Source organism: Heterodontus francisci, chromosome 4, assembly GCF_036365525.1.
Source record: "Heterodontus francisci isolate sHetFra1 chromosome 4, sHetFra1.hap1, whole genome shotgun sequence".
NCBI lineage: Eukaryota > Metazoa > Chordata > Chondrichthyes > Heterodontiformes > Heterodontidae > Heterodontus > Heterodontus francisci.
Genome location: NC_090374.1, coordinates 74593914 through 74611530, shown reverse-complemented (window position 1 = coordinate 74611530; position 17617 = coordinate 74593914). Strand labels below are relative to the sequence as shown.

The 17617-nt window shown below is 43.0% G+C and overlaps 1 protein-coding gene across 6 annotated transcripts in view; it reads left to right on the top strand.

Annotated features, from left to right (window-relative positions):
* Nucleotides 1-17617, top strand: part of LOC137369088 (multiple C2 and transmembrane domain-containing protein 1-like) — an 834541-nt gene that overhangs the window by 541868 nt on the left and 275056 nt on the right. For all 6 annotated transcript variants that reach the window (XM_068029709.1, XM_068029710.1, XM_068029712.1 and 3 more), the window contains 3 exons: nucleotides 2211-2313; nucleotides 2629-2730; nucleotides 2958-3032. In XM_068029709.1, coding sequence (XP_067885810.1) covers nucleotides 2211-2313; nucleotides 2629-2730; nucleotides 2958-3032 — 280 coding nt within the window. The remainder of the gene's footprint in view (nucleotides 1-2210; nucleotides 2314-2628; nucleotides 2731-2957; nucleotides 3033-17617) is intronic.

Sequence of the window (17617 nt, the reverse complement as noted above, 5' to 3'; positions counted from 1 at the left end):
CAGTGTGTGGTTTATGGCTGCAAAGCAATCCTCTCCCTGCCAGTGAAATATTGTTTCATAAATCCGTTTTGTTAGAGGACAGAGAAGAACCATGTATTATTTTTGTATCAACATGTGACACTGTGATGTGTTCCATTGTGATTCAGATCACTGCAATCTGTTTGAAATCAGTGAGAAATTGCTTGCCAAACATTTTCATGTAGAGGGTGTCCCCTTAAAGTAGTCCCAGAGTTCTAGCTTATACTTAGTGTGGCAGTGACCATCATTTTACAAATGGGACTGCAGGAGATTAAAATAATCAATCAGGAAAAGTCCAATTGTGTATCTCAGTTACAACATTGGCATATTAGTTAGATATAGTTCTTAGGGCTAATGGGATCAGGGGATACGAGGAGAAAGGGGGAACAGGTTACTGAGTTTGGATGATCAGCCATGATCGTATTGAATGGTGGAGCAGGCTCGAAGGGTCGAATGGCCTACACCTGCTCCTATTTTTCTATGTTTCTATGGTTCTATATGCTGTGTTTGCTACAAGTATTTTTACGGTATTACTTTAAAGCAATTTAACAGCAATTTTCTTTATCACCTGGAATTCCTACATAGCTTTTGAAGACAAAGACTTCCCAGAGAAATGGCATAAAATGCTAGAAATGGCTGTTTATGTTGTTTTTCAGAGTTTTTAATGGTTGCTGCAGCTGATCAGGAAACCCCAGTGGAAATTCAGGGTCTATACATTAGCATCTACATTTTTCCATTTCCACCTCCCATTTTCTTTGCTTTCAATGCATATGACTCTCTTTTTCTTGTTTGTGGTTGACTACATTGCAGTGTTCAACATAACCAAATCACTCCATGATCTTCCATCACCCTTTCCCATTATCCACATTTGTGGAATGGCCATACACAGTTTACACAGCCTGTTTGATTGCAGTCTGCACATCTCCAACTTTTCTTTTCACTTGACCCTGCACTGTCACTTCTGGAGCTCCTCCTGGGATCTGTCTTTGGCCTCTTCCTCTTTCTTATCCACACTGACCCAGTGGTGACATTGTTCATGGGCATGGGGGGGTCAGCTTTCATATGCTGAGTTCCAGTTTTACCTCTCGGCCACTTGCCTTAACCTGTGTGCTGTCAAACTGCTGGCCTGACATTGTCACAGATGAATCTAATTTTACTCTGCTTATTTCAGCTACCACTGCCATAACTCCTCTTCCCTTGCCACTACTTCCATCCCTTTCCTCCGCCGCTTGCTTAAGTTAAGTCAGACCGTGGAACCCTGTTTGATCCACATCCAATCTATCACAAAGACCACTTTCACCCCTGCACCATTGCCTGCCTTTGCCTTATCCCCACTGCCACTAAAACGCTTATCTATTCTATGTCACATGGAGACTCAATTTCTCCAATGATCTGTTTACTGGCCACTAATCTTTGACTCTATAAATTCCCAACTTCAGCTCCCTGTATCCTTTCCCATACTAATTCCTGTTCACCCATCATGCCCAGACTCAGTGACCTACACTGGTTTCCTGTTCTCCAGTGTATTGATTTCAAAATCCCTGACTTTGACTTCAGGCTCTTCTAATGCCTTGCCCCAACTTACTTCTGGAAGCCCCTCAGCACTCCCAGTCTGGTATTATGTACACCCCACTCCTTGGCCCCACCGCTGATGACAGAGAACTCTACCACTTTGGGCCTGTACTTTGACCTTTTCTCCCTAAACCTCTCTGCTTTTCCCTATCTCCATGAATCTTTGCAAAACCATCCTTTCAATCCAAGCTTTCTGTCACCTATCTTAGCTATCATACAATGGTTTGTTGTTTGCTCCTTTTTTCCTTTTTTTTTCACACACTCCCCACTGCCCTTTCCCATGCTCACCCAGAGCACCTTAGGACATTTCTGCATTAAAGGCACTATATAAATGCAAATTGTTGTATCTCTTTTCTCAGTTGTAGCATGGATAACTTTTACTTAACTCTTTTGTGTTTTTTCTGCCCGTTGCTAATACTTTATTATACATTTGAGCTTTCCTATATATCTCGTTTGTTCCTCTCTTTGAACGTTCAATGTATGCAGCTGCCTTTTCATTTGTTGTTCTTTATCTCTTTTCTGTCTGCTTGTACATCTTTTTATGAAGTTACATATTTATTACACATTACTTAGATATTTGCTGTTCTCTATTTGCTCCTCTTCATCTGCCTCCCATTTAGCAACATTAAGGACATCCATTCGGTTCTGGAAGTGTCGGTTTATGATGAAGACCGGGATCGGACTGCAGATTTCCTGGGCAAAGTTGCCATACCTTTGCTAAGTGTAAGTTTTATCAGTCTGACACATGGTTTGTTTTCTTACTTAATAAAATTCCAGGCTATATGTCTGTCATATCTCATGCAAGATTTGTAGTAATAACACTAAAATTCTAGCATGCCCAATCCACAGCTACATTGAATCCCACGATAGTTAATTTTTTTGACAGACTTGGTGCTGGTAATGAACAGGTACTTGTCAGAGTTGCCACAGTTGTTTTGGGTTCTCTGTCAGTTTCAGCAGCTGGGGGTCAAAGGTTGCTGGGGGAGTGTATTCAGCAGAGACTGAGAGACAGACGGCTGTCATGTCCTTTTCCCACAGATTCAAAATGGTGAAGAGAAAGCCTACGTCTTGAAAAACAAGAATATGACAGGGGCAACAAAAGGGGTCATCTATCTTGAAATGGAAGTGATTTTTAACATTGTAAGTCTTAACTTTGCCTTTTCATAGTACCTAAGATGTTTTTTTTTGGTCAAATAAATCTCTTTGGTAAGTAATTCTGTATGAGAGCTTTTATGTTACATAAAACATCTTATTTTTCTGTAGAGCGCCGGTGTAAATGTGCTGCAATTGTTATCACAGTCGTGAGATTGCCATGAAAAATATTTTACACAGTGAATGAAACATTTTTTGTATGTGATACTGTGCAGATACGGGCAAGCATCAGAACAATCACTCCCAAAGAACAGAAATACATTGAAGACGAGCAGAAAATCTCAAAAGAGGTACTTTTTTTACCACAATAAAATGGTTTTCTGAATATTTTCACAATGTACTAAGGCATGTCCTAAGAACAATATCAATGATCGAATCTGCAAATTGAAGTGTTCCTGTGTGCCTTTAGCTTTCATGTCAGTATTACTTGATCAGTGGAGAAGTATAATGGATTGTCTAACTTTTTGTCGCTGGGCTTATACTCATACCATTAAGTAAATCAGTACAAACATGCACCATTTAACGCCTTTAAAGATTTGACATCAGTATTTGCACTTTTAGTTTAGTTATACAGCACTGAAACAGGCCCTTCAGCCCACCGAGTCTGTGCCGACAATCAACCACCCATTTATACTAATCCTACACTAATCCCATATTCCTACCACATCCCCACCTGTCCCTATATTTCCCTACCACCTATCTATACTAGGGGCAATTTATAATGGCCAATTTACCTACCAACCTGCAAGTCTTTTGGCTTGTGGGAGGAAACCGGAGCACCTGGAGAAAACCCACGCAGACACAGGGAGAACTTGCAAACTCCACACAGGCAGTACCCAGAATTGAACCCGGGTCACTGGAGCTGTGAGGCTGCGGTGCTAACCACTGCACCACTGTGCCGCTATTTAGCACAATTTTATATACCTGAAGAAATTCCCAACCATCTAGCTTGGGCATTATTCAGCAGAAAAAGAAATGTATAGCCATGTTGTCACATGGGTTTCAGTCTGGTGTGGTGACAGGCAGCTGAAATTTTCTGTCATCATTTTGCTGTATTTTTCACTTGCATTTTAGCATAGCATCATAAGTGGCTGTGTGAACTTTTCATGCCAAGCCCATTTAAAGTGTGTGAAAAACCTGAAAGTATAGTTATAGCATTTGCCTTTCCAATGTTAGGTTGCATCAGGAGAGAGAACTCTGAACTACATAGGCCTGATTTTCTAATATAGTGGAGTGGGGCAGAGTGATTGTACCACCTGCCACTGGTGCTCACAAGAGGCCCAAACCATTTTCATTTAATTTTGTTCACCAAGCTGTAATTGCTAAGGGGAAGATTCCTGATTGGGGAAGGAGGGAGGGAAATCCGGCACTTCCTCTGTGCAACTGACCAAGAAGTTATAGCTTAAAATGGTGGTGGATGTGGAGAGAAAAGCCTAACTGGGAAGTCCACTAAGCAGTTAGCAGCACTTATGCTCTTCTAGGCATACAAAAATCTGTGCTTCGTAGATTTTTGCCCAATTTTCAGAAAGGCCTGCAATGGTTCCTTCAAAGATCGCACGTTAACCCACTCTCTGTCCAGTCCCATTGGCATGGAATCTGTGCAATGTATACTGCACCCATTAGTATCTGAAAATTGAATTGAGGTCCTATAACCAGCGTAAAACCCTAATTTAAATATTGAATAAGGCTGCCATCAGTTTTAGCTGAGAGGGCTGGTCATCTATCTCAAAGCCCGGTCAAACATCCAGTTGGGCGGACCTTCAGCAGCCAGTGGGTTGATAGGATATTTAAAGTGTTTTTTGCCTATTCCCTGTTTTTCAGCATGAATGAAGCAGATGAAAATCGCCTTCTGTGATCTGACTTGTTTCACATGTGTTGCTTGTCCTGGCGGTGGTGTAAACAGTTTGAACTGATGAAGTGAAACAATATGCTGCCCAGAATTTGGGAGAGTAATCTAGGAGCACTACTCTCTCAAATTCACCTCTCTAATGTGCAGCTGGTCTTATTGATATCCAGCTGTACTGTGTGAGCCTGCCGTTCCATCCGTACACATTTTGGCCAGTGAAAACGTTTGGACTAATGGCATTATTTCTAACATGTGTTGGCAGCACTGGGATGGCATTTTCTGGTTCTAAGAAGGTAGTTGGCATACAGGAAGGTCTAGTTCATAATAGCTGCTGGTTTAAAACCTCTTTATTTTATCTAAGCAAGTTTATTTTAATTTTAAATCCACACAAAAGGAGCTGAGGGCCAAAGACTAACATGAAAACAGGTTAGAAAAATAATGAAACAAGTGTTTGCAAAACATTAAAACATATTTGCTTAAAGACAATTTTGTATGGCACATCAATTCACTAAATAAGCCCAATGACAAATACTGCATTATATAGGCTTATCAAATTCTAACTCCTAAACAAGGAAGGCACATTGAAGATACTTTAGATACTGAGATCTATTCGATTCAGGTTGTAAGTCTGGCTAAAACACTAAAAGTAAATGCTCACACTGTGGGCTGTATATTCGATCCCCACCGAGAATGGAAACGGAGGTGGACGGGGCCTGAAAATCTGAAAATACCAACAACGGCCAACATGCTGGTGTCCTGAATTTGTTCCTGGTGCCGGCCATTTTTGCCGAGGAGGGTTCAAGGCCGGCAGGGCTACCTGCCCCTACAAGACGTGTAGCCAATTAGGCTTGTTAAGCAGTTCTGATGAAAGGTCATTGACCTGAAACATAACTCTGTTTCTCCCTCCACAGATGCTGCCAGACATGCTGAGTATTTCCAGCACTTTCTGTTTTTATTTCAGATTTCCAGCATCCTCAGTATTTTGCTTTTATTTTAAGGCTCATTAAGAGCCTTGTTAACGACATTTAAAGTAGGCCAACTGAAATTTTCCAGTTGGTCTCCAGTTTCCTGAACAGACAGGGGGCCGTTTAACTGCCTGGAGGTGGGCACCCAGTGGCATGCTAGGGGACCTGTATGGATGCCCATATTGAGGGATTTCCCCTCCCTCACAGTGCTGGCCTGGCTGCTGTATGGGTTCTCTTTTTGGAGTTTTAAAAAAGTTGTGACAGGGTGCCACCATGTTGAAGTTCCCTCTCAGTTACTTACCCTCTCCTGCAGCCTGCTGCTCCTCTCAAGCTGGAAGGCCTCTGATTGGCCCTCCAGAATCAAGAGCCTGCCTGCTGCCCTTAATTGGACAGGGAACCTGTCTCCATGCCAGTTAAGCGGGTGCCTCTGTGAAAATCCCAAAGAGTGATGGTCCCTCGCCAGGGGCGAGTTCAGGACCTGGAAACAGTCCTGACTCCTGTTTCCTGCTCCCAGAGGGAAAATCCAGCCCTGTGTTTGAAACTGTTAATATTAATTTTTTGAATTCTCATTAACATTTAAGAATACAGCACAATCTGTACCAAAGCATGCCCGGGGGAAAAAACGCTGATCCTGAATTATATAGGGAAAGAGCGGGTGAGTGGGACTAACTGATTTGCTCGATAAAAGAGCTAGTGGAGACTTGATGGCCCAAATGGCCTCCTTCTGTACTGTACTATTTTATGATTCAAGCATAGAATTCCATTGGACAGGTCCCATTCCCTATTCATAAATATGTGCTGATATAAATGGTACATATCTTTCTGTGGTATTAACTTTAACTCTAAAGTTAATATTTGTACAAAATATTTGGCATTAAAAAAGTTCACAGCACACCTGTTTCACATTGTACACCTATTTGTCTCAATTTAATGACAGTGTAATTGAAGTGTTTTTAAGTAAAGAATCCTAAGTTCGGCAGATCTGCATATTTAAAAGTGTAAATGGAAAGATAGCTATATAGAAATCAACAGAGCAGTGGGTCAGCAGTCAGGAAAGCTAATAGATCTCAGGATATATAGCCCAATTATAGAAAACAAATTGCAGGAGATAATAGTTTTTTGGTATAGGCACACCGGAAGAACTTTGTATAATTTTGGTTGTCGTATTACAACAATGCATTGGAGGCAGTGCGGAAAAGACATCTGAGCAATGAGGAGAGGTGGATGAGCTTGGAGTTATTTACTCTGAAGGGAATGTTGAGGGGGGATATAAGTGAACTATTCAAAACCCTTAAGGGAATAGTTAAATCAAAGCCTCAAAATATATTTGAATTTGTCACAGCTCTAGAACCAGAGACATGGGCAAAAGCTTTGAAGAAGAAAGGTGTATGAACAGTTTAGATTTAACTTCTTTATTCAGAGGATGGAGAACATGTGAAATAGTCTATCTAAAGAGAATTGGAATTGGCAGGTTAGTAGATTGGGCAGATAGCTGTCAGATGAAATTTGATTGCAGAGAAATGTGTGGTGATACATTTTGGGATGAAGAATAAGGAGAGGAAATATACAGTAACCTGTAAAACTTTACAAGGGGTACAGGAACAGAGATTTAAGAATTCTGGTACACAATTTTTTTAAAGTGGGAAAGCAAGTTGGGAAAGCTATTAAAGAAAGCATATGGAATCCTTGGCATCCCATTTGATCTTGGGCTGAGCTTACTACCCCATATTCTCTCCATCACCAAGAGCACCTACTTCTACCTCTGTAAATGTACCCATCTCCATCCCTGCCTCAGCCCTTCTGCTGCTGAAACCTCATTCACGCTTTTGTTATCTCCAGACACAATTATTCCAATGTTCTCCTTGCTGCCCTCATCTTCTATTCTCTGTAAACTTCAGCTCATCCAAAGCTTTGTTGCCCATATCCTGACTTGCACCAAGTCCCATGTACCCATAATGCCTGTGCTCGCTGACCTACATTGGTTCCTAGTCCAGCAAAACTCAGATTAAATACACATCCTTGTGTTCAAATCCCTCCATAGATCTGTATTTTCCTCTTGCCTTATATCTCTGCATCCGTCCAATCCTGGCCTTTGTGCATCCCCCATTTGCTTTACTCTATCATTGGTGATCATGTCTTCAGCTGCCTAGGCCCTAAGCTCTGGAATTCCTTCCCTAAACCTCTCCAACTCTCTACCTCTCTCTCTTCATTTAAGATGTTCCTTAAAACCTATCTCTTGTGACCAGACTTTTGGTTACATATCCTAATATCGCCTCATGTGACTTGGAGTCAAATTGTGACTGGTAACGCTCCTGTGAAGCATTTGGGTTGTTTTGCTACATTAAAGGTTCTATATAACTGCAAGTTATTGTTGTTGATCCGAGGATTTATAAATATGGTTTGGAGAACAAGAACATAGATGTATGGTCACAAGTAGAAAATTGGGGGAAATGGTGCCAGGCCCTTTGAGGCGGGTTTGGAGGCAGGCGGGGATGGGGGCTGGGTAGGGGGCAAGGAAAATTAGACAAATGACATCGGACAGGACTGCTGACATGTTCCCACCTCCTCCCGTTTTTCCTGAGGAGGCTTCTGTGTGCTGACGGCAATTCATCTGGCAAAAACGGGAAGCCAATTGAAGTTGTTAATGAAGCAATTAGCAGGCTTTTTCCAAGGGCAATGGAATTTTACCAGCGGCACAGGAGACCCCCCAGAATGTTTGCAGCTCATCAACTCTCAGGAGCTGAGTGCACAGCAGGAATACTGAAAATAATATGCAATCTGCACGTTAAAGGTCTTCAGGCAGAGGCTTACAATTGCATGATTATCTCCCAGATACTGTTTTCATGGATAGTGCTGGTGATGAAGAAGTGGCTGACATTTCCTCTCGCCTCCATTTTGTCCCACCCTCTTTCCCATTCACCTCAGTAGCACTCTCACTGCAGACACAGTGAAGGCTGTGGGCGGCCCTTGCAATCTCGCATACTGAGTTGCCCTCCTGCCTCCTCAACCCACGGATGGCGATCCCGGAGGGGCTTTCTTAATTGGACACTTCCTGGAAGAATGTACTGGCAGTCTTGCTGCACCGATCGGGCTTGCAATCCAAAAATGGTTCCACCGTCCAGCAAAAATCCAAGGTGAGAAAATTCAGCCCATTGTTTCTAGTTTTGGATACTTTATTTTCGGAAAATGTCAAAGCCATGAAAAGGGTACAAAAGAGATTTACGAAGATGATGCCAGAAATGAGAAGCTTCAGTTATGAGGAGACTACAAAAGTGGAGCTCTTTTCAGTAAAACAAAAAAGGTTAAGAAACAATCTTATACAGATGTTCAAAATTATGAAGGGGTTTGATAAAATAATCAGAAATGTTATTTTTACTGGGCTTTGAGTCAGCAATCGTCACCAAAAAATGAAGAGAAAGTGTAAGAGAATTTTTTTACACAGAGTAGTTAGAACATCGAAAGGCTTACCAGAAACAGTGTGGAAGCAACCCAGAACAGTTTTATTTCCAAAGAGATGTGGATAAATGTGGCTTTATTCTATGCTGTAAAATTCTACAATTCTTTCTGGGGAAATGGGCAATTAGGACGTACACGGATCAATTTTGACTTTTGGTCAGCTAATTGGCATCCATGCCAGCTGTAAAGAGGCAGTTGCAATGTTGAGGTCCTGGCCTCATTGACATTGAACCAACAGAAAGAGATACTTAGAAGAGATTCAGAAGAGATACGGACCTGCGCCATTGAGGGCTTCATTACCGATATGCCTGGAATTGCCACAGAATCATTGCAGACTACAGTGCAGGGAGCTACAACTTCAGGATTATGTGCCCTGACATGAACAACAACACACATTCTACATTGAGCCTATTCAAGACGGCACTGGTTGACCATGAACCAATTCAGTCCACGTGATATCAAGAAACGACGGAAGGCACTGGATAATGCAAAAGCTATGGCCCTGACAATATTCCGGCAATAGTACTGATGACCTGTGCTCCAGAACATGCCGCACCCCTAGCCAAACTGTTCCAGTACAGCTACAACACTGGCATCTACCCGGCAATGTGGAAAATTGCCCAGGTATGTCCTGCACACAAAAAGCAGGATAAATCCAACCCGGCCAATTACTGCCCCACCAGTCTACTCTCAATCATCAGTAAAGTGATGGAAGGTGTCATCAACAGTGCCATCAAGCAACACTTACTTAGCAATTACCTGCTCAGTGATGCTCAGTTTGGGTTCTGCCAGGGCCACTCAGCTCCTGACCTCATTACAGCCTTGATTCAAACATGGACAAAAGAGCTGAACTCAAGAGGTGAGGTGAGAGTGACTGCCCTTGACATCAGGGCAACATTTGACCGAGTATGGCATCAAGGAGCCCTAGCAAAGCTGAAGTCGATGGGAATCGGGGGGAAACTCTCTGCTGGTTGGAGTCATACCTAGGGCAAAGGAAGATGGTTGTGGTTGTTGGAGGTCAATCATCTCAGCTCCAGGACATCACTGCAGGAGTTCCTCACGGTAGTGTCCTAGGCTCAACCATCTTCAGCTGCTTCATCAATGACCTTTCTTCAATCATAAGGTCAGAAGTGGGGATGTTTTCTGATATTTGCACAATGTTCATCACCATTCGCAACTCTTCAGATACTGAAACAGTCCGTGTAGAAATGCAGCAAGGCGTGGACAATATCCAGGCTTGGGCTGATAAGTGGCAAGTAACATTCGCGCCACACAAGTGCCAGGCAATGACCATCTCCAACAAGAGAGAATCTAACCATCTCCCCTTGACATTCAATGGCATTACCATCACTGAATCCCCCACTATCAACATCCTAGGGGCGACCATTGACCAGAAACTGAACTGGAGTAGCCATATAAAAACCATGGCTGCAAGAGCAGGTCAGAGGCTAGGAATCCTGTGGCGAGTAACTCACCTCCTGATTCCTCAAAGCCTGTCCACCATCTGCAAGGCACAAGTCTGGAGTGTGATGGAATACTCTCCACTTGCCTGGATGGGTGCAGCTCCCACAACACTCAAGGGGCTCGACACCATCCAGGACAAAGCAGCCCGCTTGATTGGCACCCCATGCACAAACATTCACTCCCTCCACCACTGACGCACAATGGCAGCAGTGAGTACCATCTACAAGATGCCCTGCAGCAACGCACCAAGGTTCCTTAGACAACACCTTCCAAACCCGCGACCTCTACCAACTAGAAAGACAAGGGCAGCAGATGCATGGGAACACCACCACCTGCAAGTTCCCCTCCAAGTCACACACCATCCTGACTTGGAACTATATCACCGTTCCTTCACTGTCGATGAGTCAAAACCCTGGAACTCTCTTCGTAATAGCATTGTGGGTGTACCTACCCCACGTGGACTGCAGCAGTTCAAAAAGGCAACTTACCGCCACCTTCTCAAGGGCAATTAAGGATGCGCAATAAATGCTGCCCGAGCCAGCAATAACTTAAATCCCATGAATGAATAAAAAAAAAGCTACACAAGTTAGATGTTGACATTGCTGCTCTACAGGAGACAAGATTTGCCAAAACAGGCACAATGCATGAGGCTAACTACACCTTATTTTGGAATGCCAATAGTGGAGAAGACCACCATGTTGTGTTTGATTGCTCAGTGATTGTTTGCTCTGCGCTATGTTTGTAACTGCTCACTATGCTGACAGTCAAACCTGAGGGATCATGGTTCCAAAAGTGAAACTAAGACAGATCCGGGCAGCCATCTGAATAAAGCCTACATACACAGAAATCATGAGTCTAGTTTCTTCATGCTTTGGGTACGGAACATCACATTTGGCAATGAAGAGTATTTTAAATTTACCAGCACCAGCACATTTCCTGTCATCGCCAGGAGATCCTCCCATTCCATGGGACAGATGTATTTCTGGGTATGAAACCTACTTGTTCACTACAGGTATGGACGGTACGGATGTAGTATCAATCCACAAGAAGGCGATACTCGTGCATTACCTCAGAGCAGGGACCAGCATATATTTGAGAAGCTAACGGATGATACATTCACGTTCAATAAGGCAGTAAATGCTCTGAAATACTACTTTGACTCAAAGAAGAGTGTGATGATTGAACGATACATGCTCTGCCAGAGATGCCAGGGAAATGGTGAGCCCATAAAACAATATGTTGCAGCATTGTGTCAGTTGGCTTCTACATACAAATTTGGCACACTAACTAATGAACTACTTCATGACCAACGAATTGAAAAAATTTCAATCCCATGAATTAGGGAACAACTACTCATAGAGGATGATGGTTTGACTTTGCAAAGGTCAATGACCTTGGCCGTCCAAATTGAATCCGCCATGTTAGATTTGAAGATGTTAAACAAAAATACACCCTCAGGCTCAGGGTCACAGACACAGCTTGTCCAATCAGATCAAGTGCAAGGGTTACGGACAGACACCTCAGCAGGCTCATCAACACTTTCCCTATCATGGTCAGGCACTCTGAAAAATGTGCCCAAATTGTGGAGTTACCTATGAATTCAAAACACCATGTCCTGCACGAGGGAAAAAGTACAGCTCATGCTCAAAGATGAATCACTTCGCAAAGGTATGCAGATAGTTGAAGAAGACTTTGTCAGTTCGACATGTGGAGGAACCTATTGCTGAGAGCATAATACAATACCACCGTGGGCAGTAAAGCGTCCGGTCCCTTGTACGGGGGTCGCTTTATGGATTGCATAGTCGCGCTCATGAGCATTTCAGTGTCGTTCCTCATTGACGTGGCTGCAAAAGTATCCATATTGAACGAAGATCTCTACAGTCATTATTTTTCGCAACTTTCTGCAACAGACACTCTTCAAGCTTATGATGACTCGATTATCCCGGTCTTTGGAACAATCACAGTTCCAGTACAAAACGAAAATGTCAATGTACACAAGTTCACGTTCTATGTGGCCAAAGGCAGGAGCCTTATGGGGGTAGACCTTAGTTTAGTTTAGTTTAGAGATACAGCACTGAAACAGGCCCTTCTGCCCACCGAGTATGTGCCGAACATCAACCACCCATTTATACTAATCCTACACTAATCCCATATTCCTACCAAACATCCCCACCTGTCCCTATATTTCCCTACCACCTACCTATACTAGTGGCAATTCATAATGGCCAATTTACCTACCAACCTGCAAGTCCTTTGGCTTGTGGGAGGAAACCGGAGCACCCGGAGAAAACCCACACAGACACAGGGAGAACTTGCAAACTCCACACAGGCAGTACCCAGAAATAAACCAGGGCGCTGGAGCTGTGAGGCTGCAGTGCTAACCACTGCGCCACTGTGCCGCCCAGTAAGATTGGGCTACTGATCGTGTTCTACTTTGTTCATTCCATGGATGCACTGTTGTCAAGAAGGTTGAGCGTCCCCTCGAGGTCTGATAAGACTGAAGAGACAATCTTCTGGAATGCACTAGATGCTGAACACGATCGATAAGATTGGCTACAAACATGCAGACCCTACCAGAGCACACATTAATGTGATCGATGATAGAGACTATGCACAACAGTATCCTTCCCTATTCATCAAATATGAAGAGATTAAGGGGTACAATCATGCTCCTCGTGTCGACACGTCAATTCTGCCTGTTTCGCACAATTTGAGATGGTTGCTGTTCGCAATCCACGGTGAAGTATCACAGGAGCTGAAACAACTGGAAGCAGACGGTATCATTGAGGGAATCAACTTATCCCCATGAATATTGGACCTTAAGTCATTGCATGACACAAAAAATGAGAACTTAGACTATGCGTGGACCTTAAGTCGGTCAACAAAGCAATTATTACGGACAAATACCTACAATCCCAGAATTATCGGCATCATTTCGTGACTCCACAATCTTCACGGAGCTCGACATGCGATCGAGTTGTTTTCAGACACCACTAGCAAAGTGAAGCTTACATCTTACAGCCTTTGTTACACACGACAGCAGAATGCCCTATGGACTAAGTTCAGCATCTAGTGCATTCCAGAAGATTGTTGTCTTATTGATTGATTCAGTCTTATCAGACCTCGAGGGGACGCTCAACCTTCTTGACAACAGCGCATCCATGGAATGAACAAAGTAGAACATGATCAGTAGTTATCCGCAATGCTTGCTCAACTCGCACAATACAATTTGACACTGAACAAAGACAAATGCACATTCACGTCATCCAAGATTGACTTTCTTGGGTACAAAGTGACAGCAGCTGGAGTAAAGCCTATGTATGACAACATCAAAGCCATTCATGTGATTCCAACCCTGTCTAACACAAAAAAGTTGGCATTGTTCCTCTGCACTACCAACTTTTATCACAAATTTGTGTCCCAGTATGTGGAGATCGCGGTGCCTCTTTGAAATCCACTGCGTAAAGATACAAATGCGAATGGACAATCACACAGCAAATAGCATTTGGCAGTCTTCACGCATTCCAACCCACATGCAGAAACATGCATCACAACAGACGCGTCAGGAAATAGGATAGGAGCTGTACTCTCACAGTACATTGCAGGAAGTGAATAACTGATCACGTAGGCATCACACCCATTGTTGGAAAATGAATGCAAATACTCCACCCGAGAATAAGAAGCACTAGCCTGCATCTGCGCTTGTGAACATTGACACATATATCTCATATGTTACCAATACAGCCAATCATATACTCTTATTTTTTCTTCCAGAATAAAATACACCAACCAGGTTTCTTTAATAAACAACAAAATTATCAGTTTATTGTAAAACAAATTCCCCAATTACACTTACAAACACAGGAAAAAATACAGAAATTCACTCTGCAGAGGTCTGTTACAAAAAAAAACCAAAAAAACTACTTTGGCCAAATACTTACTAATTCTTGACAAAAAAATAAAGAAGATGTGGAAGGAAGTCAGTTGGCCCTTTTTTGGTCTGGCATCTGGGTATACAGAGATGGATCACTGGGTTTGTTTGAGAATCAGTCCATTCTGGAGATGTCGATAATTATTCTAGTAGGCTTTCCAGGAAAAATGTGGCATCAAGGTTTTTCCATCAGCCCACACTTGAATCACAAGATTTTTTCTCAGCTCCTCAGGAGCTATATGGCACCAGGGATTTTTTGCTCTTCCACACTGAATCTTGGCAGGAGTTCTTCAAAAAGGTAGAGAAAGAGGTGAGCTGGGTGATTTCTTTTTCCTTGGCAGGAAAACACCAACTGTCTTCAAGCAGTTCACACCACAACTAACTGACAACGATGTCCAAACCCCAAACAGAGAGTCGACCTGCTGACCTCCATAAATCTTGACATGTTGCTTCTCTGTAATCATTTTTCCCCAAGTCAAAGGTGGCCTCCAGCACAGGTGGCTCTCAAACAACATCTTGTCCTGTCGATGAACTTGGTAAAAAAAAACACATCCATGAAATCTTTTCAGTTTTAACACAAGTTCTCAAAAATAAAATTAAAAATAATGGAAGCACTTTCGTAACATCATCGACCTCTATGCATCTACTGATGGTCTGATCGCCTTCACCAGTACAACTTCGAGGTCAAGTATCTCGCAGATTCACACAACCAAGTAGCTGATATGCTTAGCCACACTTCTATCGCAGACAGCGTTAGAGATAGTTAAGAGATTAGTGACATCGAAGACTACATAGTTGCAGTGATTTCTCACACAACTGCAAAACTGCAAGAGTTGCAGGCAGAGTCGGTGGCAGACAGCATACTGCAGAAAGTAAGCCAGTACCTAAAAACCGACTTGCCTAGCAAAATAGAGGAAGAACTGCTCCCATACTACAGAGTACGCAATGAGATCGCATTGTTTGGAGACAACTGTGTTGCACGCGGAACTCGAGCAGTTATCCTGAAAACGTTACAGCAACAGGTGTTGCATCTTGCCCATGAAAGACATCTGGGTGTCGTTAAGATGAAGCAACGATCCCATGAAGCAGTCTAGTGGCCAGCAATTGATCGCCACATGGAAGCATTCATCAGAAACTGCGTAGCATGTACACTCAGTGAAAAATCTACTAAACCTCTACAACCGACTCCCTAGCCAACAAATCCATGGCAACAACTCCAAGTAGATATTTTCGAAGACATGCATGTAGCCCTTAGCAATCAAGGTATTTTGCTTGTTAATCATGATGTTTGCCGGAGACTATCACTACGGACAATGGACCGCAGTTTGTTTCCTGTCAGTTCATGGAGTTCCTAGCGAGCTACGGCATTCACCACCATCTGACATCATGATACAACCAGCAATCAAATGGTGGTGTTGAACGTTTCAACAGGGTGACCAAGGACAGTTTGAGAGCTAGCATGCTGGAGGGGAAAATGTTTGAACAATCCATTCATACCTTACTTTGCACATATCGATCTCTGACCGGATAAACACCGGCAGAACTTATAATGGTCGCAACATTTGCACACTGCTGACCATTCTTCAGCTGTCACCACTATCCAACTCAAATGTCACAGCAAAAGCGGAAGAAATCGCGAAGCAACAAGGCAAAGTAAAAGTGTAATCTGGTAAGCAAACATGTGCAAGGAAACCATGGTTCGCAGTTGAGTTGGGTTTGCATCAAATGTCCAAATCGCAACCACAAGCTCACATCATCTCTATCGCAACTTATGCAAATCAAGCAGATGCTTGGTACCAACGTTTATCTCTTGGATGACATCGTCAATTAGAATGCGAAATGCTTGACTGTGAGCAGACCTGGTGATTTCATCAATCATAACTAGAAGGATACATTTCCTTTTCTGTGATTAGAGATCGTGATGTTGATCATCTATCTCATCAAGATAATCGTGCAGAACCACAACCATGTCTTGGTTGATTTTGGTACCATTATAGGAGACCTCCAGATCTCGAAGATTATTTGTGTACTTAGAGAAACAAACAGACTCTAAGAAATGACTCATTATATGGATTTGGTGCTTATGAAGGTTTAGTTCAAAATAAGCTCCTTAGTCTATAAGGGAGAAAATATGCTGTGTTTAATTGCTCAGTGATTGTTTGCTCTGTGCTGTGTTTGTAAGACATCTCACTATGCTATCAGTCAACCCTGAGGGCCGGGGGGTGGGGGGGTTCCGAAAGTGAAACTAAGACAGATCTGGGCAGCCATCTGAATAAAGCCTACACGCGCACACAGAATTTGTGAGTCTAGTTTCTTCATGCTTGGGCTACGAAACATACACCGTGAACATGGTGTAGGCTTTGCAGTCAGCAGTAGATTGATGCAGTCAATTGAGGCACCAGGAGCAACTTCTGAACGCCTCATCTCTCTGCGTCTATCATCTGATGGAGGCCTTGTCAACATCATCTGCACTTATGCACCAAACTTGAAAGCCAAATCTTAAACAAAGATCAATTCTATGACTGTCTACATGATGTACTGGAGCATATCCCAAATGACGAGAAGTTATTCTTCCTAGGTGATTTCAATGCACACATTGGATCGAACAATGATTCATGGTCTTGGTCATCACGGGGTGGCAAGATCAGTGACAATGGACAACAACCTCTTGAGCTTTGTGCCCAGAACGAACTCTGTATCACCAACACTTTGTTTCAGCGCAAATATCGGCACAAGGTATCATGGCGTCATCCATTGGCACCAACGTTATCTGATTATCACTAGAAGACACGAGCTGCCCAGCATTCTCCATACCCTCACCTACCACAGCATGGATTGCGGCACTGGCCGTTCTCTCGTCAGCTGCAGAGTGAAGGTGCAAACCTGAAAGTTTCTCAGCTCCAAATGCAACGGCCCTCTATGCATCAACATCCCTGATGCAAGAAATGATATCAAAATACCAGCAGTTCTCAATGGCACTTGAGCAATTACTACCTGCTAAAGCCTTACCAGGGAATGCCAATGTTGATATTGATGTAGCTCTGAAGTTGCTCAGTTCAATCATCTGTGACACAACAGCGGCAATACTTGGTAAAGGTGGACCCCACAACAAAGACTGGTTTCAGTCCTACTCAGCAGAGATGACATCTGTCATTGAAGCAAAAAGCAAAGCCTAGCTGATGCACAACATAAAATCGACAGCCAGAATACTGC